This window comes from Mercenaria mercenaria, unplaced genomic scaffold (assembly GCF_021730395.1).
Source record: "Mercenaria mercenaria strain notata unplaced genomic scaffold, MADL_Memer_1 contig_2813, whole genome shotgun sequence".
In the NCBI taxonomy this organism is placed as follows: Eukaryota; Metazoa; Mollusca; class Bivalvia; order Venerida; family Veneridae; genus Mercenaria; species Mercenaria mercenaria.
Window position 1 is genome coordinate 1 of NW_026460895.1, and position 13,890 is coordinate 13,890.

General features: G+C 35.0%; 1 protein-coding gene across 1 annotated transcript; it reads left to right on the forward strand.

Annotated features, from left to right (window-relative positions):
• Nucleotides 1-601: 601 nt before the first annotated feature.
• Nucleotides 602-9,144, forward strand: LOC128552452 (uncharacterized). Its single transcript, XM_053533492.1, has 4 exons — nucleotides 602-673; nucleotides 7,540-7,673; nucleotides 8,362-8,497; nucleotides 9,016-9,144. Exons 1-4 carry the CDS (start codon nucleotides 602-604, stop codon nucleotides 9,142-9,144), a joined length of 471 nt encoding a protein of 156 aa, XP_053389467.1.
• The last annotated feature ends 4,746 nt before the right edge of the window (nucleotides 9,145-13,890 follow it).

Genomic DNA, 13,890 nt, shown 5'->3' on the forward strand with positions numbered 1-13,890 from the left:
TGTATGAAAGTTGGTCTGAATGTTCATCTTGATGATATCAAGGTCAGGTTCAAAACTGGGTCACATGAGCTTAAAAACTAGGTCACTTTGTCAAATAATAGAAAAAACAACATCATACTCAGTTCAAAACTGGGTCATGTGGGGACAGGTGAGCGATTCAGGACCATCTTGGTCCTCTTGTTTGTTACTATATTAAGACATTTTTTCCCGTTCGGGAAACAAAATCACAGTTTTTTAATAGGGTCAGAAAAACTGATCAGTGCATAAGGATTTTCAAGTAACAGAAATATTGATGGTACCATTGTACAGAAGAAGTGTAGTTCTAAAATTCAACCGTTTAGAATTTGTTTTAATGTTCTTGTTATCTTTTTATTCTCCATCGAAAGTTAGCACTTCTACTTAGATTTAGTGAAAAATCTGCATTTCCCTAATAAGAAATGCAATTTCCCGTTTGGGAAAGGTAAATTGCTTCCAAAAGTGTTGGATATAATTTTGCTAAAAAAAAACTGGAACACATTTCATTTATTCTGTCTGCAATATTGGCAATGTCGGAAGTATTGGAAGACGGAGAAACATACAAGTGAAATATACAAAGTCGTTGATGCCATTGGATAGAAATTGCAAAGATGAAGATACACAACAACAGCAGCATAGAAACACAAACAGAGGCTTGGTATGATGGGCAAAGATAATTAATAGCAATGTAACTGCTGATAAAAAGATCACTGTCATATCAGAATTACATACACTGCAAATGCTGTGATTAAGTTGCTATAGTTGCAGCTTATATACAATTTACCATAATTTTCTCAGGTCCAAACCTCAGTTCTTTAAATAATTGGGTGATCTTATAAGCGAGTTTCCTTTTCAGATGATGTAGAAATGTAAATTTTATCTTAAAGGCATTAGTATAGGTTTACTAGTATTACCATTATGCTGAGTATGTTTTTCTAATGTAAGAAGTGAAATCATAATTTTTATTTTGAGAGCTTAGACCAGTCATTCATTTTGTATGAACAACAAAACATAGCATACAAACAGCCATTGACATTTCAGTCTGTTTGTGCATTGATTATTAACCTGTAGAAATGTAGGTACTTTGAATGCTTTCCACTGACAACACAGTTTTAAACTAGAGCACTCTGAGTTAAAGACTTAAGCAAAAAATCCTAAATTGAAAAATAGACATAATTTTGTAAAAAAGCAAGAGTTACAAAGCCTGTACAGTGAGCAAGTGTGTGAAGTTTCAATCCATTCCAACCAGTGGTTATGGAGATACAAACTTACATAGGACTAGAATTGTGTCCAGAGGACAAAGATGCCCCACATACTGTGCCATCCTCTGTATAGCAAAAACTATCAAAGGGCCATAACTGCAGTAAAAACATTCACAGAAAACAAGCCTTTCTTTACGGTCATCTGCACATTAAGCTTGTTCATCTGTGAACGTTTGATGCAAATCAGGCTAATAGCGTGGAAGAGGTTGGACACACAAGACTTTTCTCTACATTCCATATAGCAAAAAAAAACATCAAAGGGCTATAACTGCAGTAAAAATAGCCGCAGAAAAACAATTCTTCCATTGTGGATATTTGCACATCTAGCTTGTTTATCTGTGAATGTATGAAGCAAACCAGGCTATAGTGTGGGAGGAGTTGGACACACAAGATTTTTGGACGTACGGCCCGACGGACAGACATACTTACAGACAGCAGCAGCACTATATGCCCCCTACGTAAATGTGTGGGGGTATAGAAAATGTAGATCGTACTATTGTTAGCTGAAATAAGAAGTTTGTTTTCTGTATGACTGTTTTTGCTATATATTAGCTTCTTGAGAAAAACAAACCGTAATTTACTAGGGTCTGTTCGTATTGCCTCAAAACATTTTATTGATTGAATTCTATTTCAAATCTGTTTTCTTTATCCAAGTTTCTTTTTTTTAAAGTCATGTTAATTCATGAATACTAGATGTTGATATCTGCGATGAAAAATCATTCAGGTTTGATCAAATCAAAAGACATAAATATGAAACAATTGTTTCCATCTTGAATATTTAATTGTTATGAATTTTGCAGATATGGCAGATGTACATGCTACTTTATGGTGTGTGGTATTATGTACATTTTGGATTGAAACAGGTGGTCTTATAAGCGAATAAAAGGACTTTGCGACCACAGAAATACAGAATAAAACATATGCTCTGGTAAAAATAGCATTTTAATGTGATTGTTTCAGTATTGGGTAAAGTATTTAAGGTATTTAATTCCAGTTGATGATGTCTAAATATTAAATCTTTTTCTATCTAGATCTCTATCTGCTCTGGAAAAAGAAAATCTTGCCCTCACTGTTGGAAAATCAGAAGCCAAATCTGTAATAGATGACTCTAAATACTATCTTCCATGTACAAAGATGTGTATTTGATAAGGCAGCTCAACTTGAAAGTATATAAATAGAACCGGAGCGAAGCTATTATTGCCTTTTTAGAGGGCATTACTTCAGAAATTAGCACTTAGGCTTGTATAATTAACAAGTGCATCGCAACCGAACATTTGTACAGTTTATGTAACTCTTACTTAGTAGCACCTTTGTCTTTTATTTCAAACCTAATTCAGTATGAAGCTGCACAGAGTAAATTTGTCATAAATCTGAATGCAAAATTAGGTCCTTCTGTCAGTTATCCTGCAACTGTCTCAAAACACTTAACAACGACATTGTGTCTGAAATCATTAGTCCTCCACCTCTGATTCATGTGGGGAAGTTGGCAGTTACTTGCGGAGAACAGGTTTGTACTGGTACAGAATCCAGGAACACTGGTTAGGTTAACTGCCCGCCGTTACATGACTGAAATACTGTTGAAAAACGGCGTTAAACCCAAAACAAACAAAACAAAACAAACAAAACACTTAACGCCATTACATTTCCTAAATGTTGACTGTATAGTAGCTTTTGATAATGATTAAGTAATGATAAAAATCTGACAAGAAGTTGAATGCTTCAGTGGAGACATGTTACTTATATTATAAACAGTATATATGACATTAATTATAGGGAGTTATATAAAAGTTTGGACAATTTTGTAAAAAAAAGGTTTATGAAGAGCAAACGCAGGCACACAGTCATGTCACTTGTGTTAGTGGTTGCATCGATCAATCGTTTTACAGATTATATAAGATTGACAAAAATTCAGATAGACTTGTACTTAATCGTAGAAATGGTTTAGAAGCTGGTGTTGCAAGATATTCTATGTCACAAGAAATCAAAATAGAATTGGCAATAGGTATTTCACGGTATTGTGTGACAGTTTACCATATGTGCAAATAAGCTTATACATGACAAAATGTAGCGACTCAATTCGTGGTATTGAAGGTTTTAAAAAGCACAACTTAAAGGGACAACACAAATATATCTTTGAATTTGATTGGGTTGTTTTACTTTAAGGTCACTTTGAAATAAACATGATTTTTAACTAAATTTTGAACCCTGTTTAAAACGTCTTGCTGTTTTGATTATGTTTAAGTCAGAAAAAGCTCTAAATTGTGCCAAACTCTGTCGTGATAATCACAAATCTTGGAAGATGCTGAAAATATTTCATTTTGGATCATAACCATATGTCAGGGAGGCCATTAAGAACAATAATGTCCCTTCTGCAGAGGGATACATAAATTGATGTAAAAGGTGAAAAAATCAAAATCAGTTGTATATGCACGAGCAAGTGTTTAGTATGCAACCTAACGATCATTATCAAACCTGTATGGATACAAAAACAAATTAGTTCGACAATGAAATTTTTATATGGAGACAGTTTTTAAGGAAGAAAGGTTATCTGTAACAACCAAAAGTAAACGGAGAGCACGAGTCAGTTACTAGAGATTAATTTGATTCTGGTCTCATATCTCATAATTTTTACCAACTTTGCTACAGTTAATCACCAAGTGTTCTTTGACAAGGTAATATCATCAGGTAATATGTCAGAGGTCCTGTGTATGTACCATCCACTGAAAGACTAACTCAAGAGTGCAAAGGAAGCAATTTACAAATTAATTGAGAGTTGTTTGTACAGGCTAAAGAATGAAGATATGCAACAGTATTATAAGGAGAATACACGCCTTGAGTTTTGTGTAAATGTTTTGTCTCCAGAATTTCAATAAAAATAGTTACTATTACCCGCTTTTGTTTAAACATTTCCTGAATGGGAAATCAAGAGTAAAACAGTAAACTGCTACATTTCCCAATCGGGAAATTGCATTTCTAATTCGGGAAATGCAGGCTTTGAGAAAAGATTGAGCAAATGTGCCTATTTCGGATGTCAGACAAATAAAAAATAACAAGACCGTTTAAAAATATTCTGAACGGTAGGATTTTAGAACAACATTTCTTGTGTACATTGATATTATCATTATCTCTGTAACTTGAATATCCTTATGCACTGATCAATTTTTCTGACCCTATTAAAAAACAGCAATTTTATTTCCCGAATGGGAAAAAATGTCTTAATATAGTAACAAAAAAGGGGAAGTCCCGATTTCCCGATCGGGAAGTTTCCCCCACTGTTCAAATAGGCTTGAATCTTTCATCACAATCAAGCTAAAATGAATAAGTATAAACTAATTAGTCAGTGTTGTTAGAAGTCATGTTTGAAAAAAACAAAACACAGTGTTATGGCAATATCAGTCTGTCTATCTTTCTGAAAACTTTCTTGGCATGAGAATCCTGTTTTACTTTGGTTTCAGCTGGATGTTATGACACTTGCACTATGTCATTTTTTCCATTTAACTCAATTCTTTTTTCACATAGAAATATTGATTTAGATCACTATTTAGTTAAAAGTGTTATACAGTATGAACGCAGATAATACTAAAAAGATGCATTAGCATTGGCGGTTTTCCACATTGGTATATATGTTCCGGTTTCTGTGTACAATTTAAACTATTAAAATCTTTGGACAATTTTATCAAGTTGATATATTTGTTTTTGCAGAGGTAAACATATAAGAGTTTAATTTTACACCAAATTTTGAGCAGAAAATGCAGGCATGTGCATATTATTAGCCCACCATCATCAGATGGTGGGCTAATCAAATCACTCTGCATCCGTGGTCCGTCGTCCTTCCGTCCGTTAACAATTTCTCGTTATCGCATCTTCTCAGAAACTACCAGGGGGATTTTGACCAAACTTTGTCAGAATGATGTATTGGTACCCTAGTTGTGTCCCCCTGAAAATCAGACTGGTTCAACGATTTTTAGTGAGTTATAGCCCCTTGTTTATTTCTATAATTTACGTAGATTTATATAGGGAAAAACTTTGAAAACCTTCTTGTCCAAAACCACAGAGCCTAGGGCTTTGATATTTGGTATGAAGCATCATCTAGTGGTCCTCTACCAAGATGATTCAAATTGTTTCCCTGGGGTCTAATATGGCCCCACCCCGGGGGTCACATGGTTTATATAGACTTATATAGGGAAAAACTTTGAAAAACCTCTTGTTCAAAACCATAGGGCCTAGGGCTTTGATATTTTGTATGTGACATCATCTAGTGGTCTTCTACTTAGATTATTCAAATTATCCCCCTAGGGTCAAATATGGCCCCGCTCCGGGGGTCACATGGTTTACATAGACTTATATAGGGAAAAACTTTGAAAATCTTCTTGTCCAAACCACAAAGCCTAGGGCTTTGGCATTTGTAATGTAGCATCATCTAGTGGTTCTCTACCAAGTTTGTTCAAATTATCCCCCTAGGGTCAAATATGGCCCCGCCCTGGGGGTCACATGGTTCATATAGACTTATATAGGGAAAGGCTTTTAAAATCTTCTTGTCAATAACCTACAACATTCAAATTTGGACCACATGTATGGTTTTGAGTGGCAAGATGAACCTTGACATGAGTTGACCTTGATTTTGACCTAGTGACCTACTTTCACATTTCTGTAGCTACAGCCTTCAAATTTGGACCACGTGCATAGTTTTGTGCACTGAAAAGAACTTCGACCTTGACATTCACCTAGTGACCTACTTTCACAATTTTGAAGGTACAGGTTTCAAATTTGGACCACATGCATAGTTTCGTGTTCCGGAATTAAATTTCACCTTGATTTTGACCTAATGACCTACTTTCACATTTCTCAAGCTACAGCCTTCAAATTTGGACCACATGCATAGTTTTGTATACCGAAACAAACTTTGACCTTTACATTGACCTAGTGACTTACTTTCACATTTTTGAAGGTACAGGCTTCAAATTTGGACCACATGCATAGTTCTGTGTTCCGAAATAAAATTTGACCTTGATTTTGACCTAGTGACCTTCTTTCACATTTCTCAAGCTACAGCCTTCAAATTTGGACCACTTGCATAGTTTTGTGTACCAAAATGAACTTTGACCTTAAGATTGACCTAGTGACCTACTTTCACATTTCTGTAGCTACAGGCTTCAAATTTAGACCACATGCATAGGATTGTATACCGAAACAAACTTTGACCTTGACATTGACCTAGTGACCTACTTTCACATTTTTGAAGGTACAGGCTTTAAATTTTGACCACATGCATAGATTTGTGTTCTGAAGTGATTTTGACCTAGTGACCTACTTTCACATTTCTCAAGCTACAGCCTTCAAATTTGGACCACTTGCATAGTTTTGTGTACCGAAATAAACTTTGACCTTAAGATTGACCTAGTGACCTACTTTCTAATTTCTCAAACTACAGCCTTCAAACTTGATGCACATGCATAGTTTTGTGTACAAAGAACTTTGTCCTTGAAATTGATCTAGTGACCTACTTTCACATTTCTCAAGCTACAGCTTTCGAATTTGGATCACATGCACAGTGTTGTGTACGGAAATGAAATTTGACCTTGAGCTAGTCAGTAAGTCTTGAAATTTGGAACACTCAAAAATGGCACATTGGTGGACGCCAAGATCACTCTGTTATCTCTTGTTAATCATTGCACAGAGCACAATTTCATACAAAAATACAGTTTGACATGGCCTAGCTGACATATTGGATCTGCATATATTATGTGAGGTTATTTTAGCTCTATACTTCAGGCCATAGAGGCCTTTGAAACTCTGTCAAATATTTTGATTCATGAAGAAATTTTATGGGTTTCAGACTTCGGGATGACTTTCAAACATAATTATGTCTCCCACACCACTGTGGTGGGAGACATATTGAGTTACTCCTGTCAGTGTGTGTGTCCGTGTCACAAATCTTGTCCGCACTCTAAGTCGAACATTTCTAATTCAATCTTCATCAAACTTGAACAAAATATGTTTGCCAATAAGTCCTCAGCCAAGTTCAATAACTAGCCAAATTGGCTTAGGCACTTCAGAATTAGGGCCCTTGAATTACCGAAAATTTCTCTGTACACAGATGCCCATATCCACACTCTAAGTCATTTGTGCATGGTTGATGCCAGTATCCACACTCTAAGTCATTGGTGCATGGTTGACTCAGATACATAACTATTCAGATGATTAGACAGTTGTGCTTTTCTCAAAAGTAGCTCTAGTTAGACAAGTTATGCACCATTTTCAGGTTAGTCCGGTGAAGTTAAGCCAGGTTTTACAGAAGTTGTTGTACTTAACTGGCCAATCACAGAATCAGCTAGATCACCTGTTTGCACTTAGGCAGGTTCTCAGGAGGCAGTTCCTGGATATCCTCGGCGAAAGGTAACATTTCATTTTTAGTTATGAGCAAGTTAAATGTTGTTTTCCACCACCAGAGCTGAAAGATAGGAAAATCTTTTAGCAATGCCCTCTCTTGAGTTGTTTATTAGATATTCACCAAAGTGGGTCAGACACAGGGTCATACGATCAAGATGAGTGACTTAGGGTCATAGTTGCCTGCATACCTGTTATCGCCTTGACTTTTGATAGGAACTCGTATCCCAGATTCTGAGTCCTTAAATTTAGCTCATAGTTTGACTGTCATTTTTTGGGCATTCATGTATGATAATCATGGATCTCAAACGATAGGAGCCATTCACCCCCGGCAGTATACACAATATTATGAATCCTAGATACAAATATTCCAGAAGAAATAGTTCATGAAATTCATTACTGACATACAGGCTTTGCATGTTTTGTTTGCCGTAAATTGAATAAGTTGGCACTGAGTATTCTATGTTTTATTGAATGTCTTGCCAATACATTACTGTGCAATATATCTCTGTTGATAAAAAAAATTGCATAGCCTATATTTAGTAACATTTTATGGAAAAATAACAGTTGCTCACTTTCATTTACGGAGAATTTGTTTTCTTCTTCTGGCAGCAACAATGTTTTCTTAAAGAATTTGCCTCTGTTATGTTTTAGGGTTGATATTTGATTCAGAATGAGAGTTTTGATTCTGTTGTAGGTGTACAGAGAGAATATTTTCAGTTGTGATTGGACATGCAAACTTTACTGCTGGTAACAGGACAACTTCACAGAGGATGCTTATTGATGAATTCCTTAATGTACCACACAGTTGTCCACTTCTGAGGGCTGATAAGGTACACATACTTTCTCTTGTTCTTTCAAAGTACCTGGCATTTGTTGCCGACACATACTGTTTAAGGTACGAAAATGTTTGCGGTTTGTTGGTGGTTACTAGGAGGAACGTCTGTAGTCTGGTACACGGCACATTTATTTTCGCTATTTTGCTATAGTTAGCTATCAGTAGAGATGGATATTGCAACACCTACCAGCCAACATAAAACATTTAGCATGACTGTTTGAAAACCAGGAGTGCCGTCACATTTGCCCATGCATCAGTTTCAATTTTGTTTGTCAGTTTAAGGTCCATGGCACAGTATTCAATTTCATGATACCTTTTATGGAAAGTGCTATTTTTGCCTCCGTGTTAAGGTGGCTGACATTGGATTTTTTGTCACTCGCTTCTTTGTGTTTTGAGCCAAGCACATGTTCTAATTTAAGGATGACATCCACTAAAAACATGGAAAAAAGTGTAAAAAGTACTATGTTGTGTTAATAGTTGAAGTCATACTTTGAGAGTAACTTGTATTTTCAGGTGAAAGTAAAGTTTTCAACCATTGTAGATGTAAAAGGAAGCATCTCTGATGTTTCAAGTGACAGTATGGAGTGGAAGTTTTCTAGACAATTAGCTAATGATCAACAGGTTGGTATTAATTTATTTTAGCTGTTTGCCATGGATAAGTAGAGGGAAAGCGTTTGACGAGTCCTTGCTATCGCCCGATTTCTCATTCTCATTAAATGGCCTCACAACACAGTGAATTGATGTAATTCCATTAGACTGTCTCTAATTTCAAAGTGTTCATTGATCAGATGAAGTTCAGTTATGTCAATCCCATTTGCTATGACCAATATACGATGTAATCTGTCAAATTTATGAAGTGTAATTGTGCAATACTCGAAAAAAGCGACATATTTTCTTCCGCGGTAACTCATTTAAGCATAAACACGCATAATGATTCTGCGTGATTTGGTAATACATTTGCCTATATGATTATGGTGACTAATTTTATGCCCTTTTGTCACAAAATAAGAATTATGATGTTCACAAATTCAAATAAAAACTGCATATTAACTTATTAGCCAAATTATCCTTTTTTTACCTTGTCCGTTTCAAAAAATTATCTTTAAAATCATTGCGCAAACACAAATTTATTGCGCTGTGCATTTATAAATTGCGCAGGTTTACCAAGCTTACGTAACATCCAGTGAAAGACAAAATATAGTTCCAGAACATATGCTAGTATTTTATTGATTTGGGGTTTCCTTGAAGCTTGGAATGTCTCTTACCCAAAGAGTTTACCACATCGATGAAATTAAATTATGACAGTTTTCATTTTAAATGGCCCGATAAGTTTATGTGCCAGTACGTTAATTTTTCCCGCGAGACTTCGCGGATGAATCCTAAAAACTTTTCTGGGCACTTGTCGGCGAACACACGCGAGCTGTTTATAACCGCTTCCAGGACATTGCGTTTGAAAATACGGACTTCGGTTAACCGAAAAAATACTACGAAGATCGGCCAGATCAAAATGATGCAAAATCGCGAGTGGCGAAAATGCAAACGTCTACATACAAATTTGTTTTAAATCGTAACCTTTCTGGAGTTTTGACTGGTTCGGATAATTTACTTATGATTCAGGTTGCAAAAACAATGAAACCGTCACCCATTCTGCGTTTCATGATGACACATGGGTTGAATTTTGCAGTCAGTAAGCGGATAAATTATTGGGAGAAGAAGCTTTTACTGGTTTGTTTAATTACTACTGATTTTAAAAATGATTTTTTTTCTTATTTTTCAAGAAATAAACAAATCGGCGAAACATTAAATTGTATTTTCTTGTAGTTTTTGAAATCGAAAGTAGATCGTCTTTGTTAGACTGCTTTGACAAAACGAAACAATTTTTTTTTATGAAATAAATTTAAATAAGGGGAAATTTTTCCACCTAAACTTAAATGTCAGATACTGCCAATTGCTGCTTAACTTTCTTCGCATAATAACAATTTGTAAAACATATTGTTGAAACTGGAGATTTTGGGGGTATAAAGAAAAGTGTAATCGTACCCAGATATAATATTTTGGGTAAATATCGAGCTGTGTTATGAATTTTTAACATTCAAGTAAAATAGCCGCCGGTTTCTTTTTGCCACGCCGGTATTTGGCAAATTCAGCCCATATTTATACGCGCTTTACAAAAATGAAAATTGCCTTTAAATTGTTACATTAACCCACCTATTTTAAAGTTAGTATGTTTTGATATGATATCATTACTAGTTTTTGTTAATCAGTACGAGAAAATTACTTTTGCCATGGCAAAAGCGTTTTGCCGGGCAAATCGGTCTTTTGCCATGGCAAAATAATTTTGCCATGGCAAGAAAATTCATGATTTTGCCAGGGCCCAAAATTGCCATGGCAAATTTTTTTCATTTTTCTTAAAAAGTGATTTTAACTATTTCCAAACGAATGTATTGTAGAAATACGTTGTTTCATTCGATAATCATTTTGTTTTATTTTGCCATGGAAAAACTGGCCATGGCAATTGTGCCATGGCAAGATTTGCCATGGCAAAATTTTTCCCACGGTTAGTTTCCCATGGCAAGATTTTGCCATGGCAATTAATTTATTTTCTCAAATATTTTAAAGGAAGTTTGATAATTTTAGTGATTATGAAATACAATACTGACAGGAACAGAGAAGATTTTAGATTTCTTGTTTTGGGCACATTTAATCAGCAAGCACAAAATCTTGCTACATAGGTTGTTTCACCATTACTGGGAATAAATGCGGGATTGATTTTCAAGTGGCAAGAAGTAGTTTTTTATTTCCTTGTTTTAATGAATAAAATTGATGAAATGTAATTGTAATTTCATATAAGGGTTAATCATATGACATATATTTTTTTGTTTAGAACAATACATATATTTCTCGAATTACATATTTAAAAAGTAAGTTTCTTTCGTTTAATATGAAATACTTTATTAATTATTATCACAGTATCTTAATCTTTGATGTTATATGTGACTCGAGGATTTTTTTTAGGCTTGGATAATCTAAGCCGCGCAAGAAAAGAAAAGAAACCCGAATAGAAAGGTTTAGCGCTTTAAAGTTTTCTGTCTCTTTATCTAAATTTAATTGCGAACATTGAGGTACTTAAGCTTTCTGGAAATGATTGTGAATACAATCAATTTTAAATTTAACGAAAAGAAAAAATTTGTATCAAAATATTTTTTGTGCAAACATATGCTATGTTACTAAATGAGCATTTGCAATATCCGTAGAAAGTCACCCGCCGGCTTATAATGTCGTTCTTGTCGCCGTCAGTGACCCCGCATTATTTTTAAACGTCATGTCGTACATTTAATTCAGGGATACCTATCGATGGCAGATAGCTAGCATTTGTTCGGAAGTTTAACGTGTCAGGCAAGCGAATTTTAAGTGCATCGGTTTGAAATTTTTAGTTGTATTTATGAAATTATTTTTAAAAATGACAGTACTTAAACCGAGACTATTTTTGGGGAGAGATAGAAGCTTTTAAATTGTTGTTTATGAATGGCAAGGGAAACCTTAGTTTAAAAAATCGAGCTATGTCCTACACGTTCTGCGGGGAATCTTTTAGTATTTAATTGGTTTTTAGGCATGACCAAGTTATTATTATTATCATCATTATCATATCATCATTATTATCATTCATCATCATGATAAACACGTTCACGGCGCTTCACTAAAGAAACGCCCCAACACAGGCGAGAAATTTGAGATATTATACTTTTGAGTTTAGCAAGTTATTAAAGATTTCTTTTCTACTTTTTTCAAGATATTCTCTAAATATTTGCATGATCCATGTGATTTTCTTTAACAGTGCACCTTTTATGCCCGTTACGCTTGGCGTATTAAATCTGACGTACGATCTGTATGTGTTTTAATAATAATAAAACAGTTTCAGTCTTCTTTTTTTAGTATGGAAAAAATCGGGGCGTGTTAGAAAAATGGCTATAAAAAACGAATGTGAAGGTCATATAATGACCATATTTATTTTTACAAGTATCAGAACATGTGTATTTACGTCAATTATAGAATAGAAATATGTTTTTTCCACAAAGCAGCGGTCCCACATCTATATGATTTTTCACTGAGGAACTGACGTATCCTGCATTTAACATACGGCCCAAAACATACGCTAACTTTACTTTAGCACTATTTACTTTCGCACTAGCGTTTAAGTGTCGCAAGCACAGTTAAACGTCGAAAGAAGAAATTAAATGTTGCATCCACCGTTAGCAAACGTTTTGCCGCAAAATCATCTGCCACTAGAAGTTGCACTTTTGACATTAAATGTTGCAAGAATTTGTACACAGATATATATGTAATATGAACTTTTAATGTCGACAATGCCTACTGAAAACTAAGACATGTATTTATAATCAATTATGTAATAGGTTTGGATCTTCAATAGTAAAATAATGTGGTATTAGCTTAAAGCCCAATGGAAAGGTTATACATTCTATTACATGTATACTTTCTGAAGACAGCAGTCTTAACATGTATAATTTTAAATTTTATTTTCTTCCTTGTACATATTGAAGACGAGGACCTTGCTCACCTTGCCTTTATAGTTGGCTGTTTTGATAGAGGGTCACGCAAGAAAAGGTGAATTATTTTGAAATAGGGAGAGTGTTTGTGACAGGGAGATGTTAAATTTTCCACTTAAATGATACGGGATGGTAATGTCGTCCCATTTGAGGCGTGTGGTGGGGATGGGGTTAAGGGGGGGAAAAGGGAAATAATGAATAATGATAATATTGTTATTATTAAAAATGATACAGGAATCTAAATATTAGTAAAGAAAGTAATTTTAAGGGAAACAGAAATTGATTTGGGGGGTGAGTGTAGATGACTAAGGGATCAATTTGGAAAGGGTAGAATAAAAAATGTGATACTAGGAGGTAATGCCAAGAAACTAAGATATGCAAAAATATCAAGGCACCCTGCTCGGTATTTGAAATAGTGCAATGAGGAAAACACATGATCTTCAGCTGGATATCGCCTTATGACATTACTAAAATTTCAAACAGAATTAGAACCCATGATCACTTGGCAGGAAATCATTCGTTTTCCACAGCTTCACTAGTACCAGGAATATTTTTCAGGGGACCTATTTAAGTCTCATTTGTGCAAAGGAACAGGCGTTTTCAAGATCGGTGCAGTTTACACTTCTTGCATATCAATCAGTTTGCCATTGGTGTCTATAATTTATTCGAGTGTGATCCCTCGGTGGCAAGGCCTTTCTATAAAGCATTATCATACATTTTCAGTAGATATAAGGTGTAAAGTGATCGAGACGTGATTTCGTGCGTTCAAAATTAACATGTCGAGTGCTGGAGTTAAAATGTCATGCTCTCGGGTGGGAGGTTG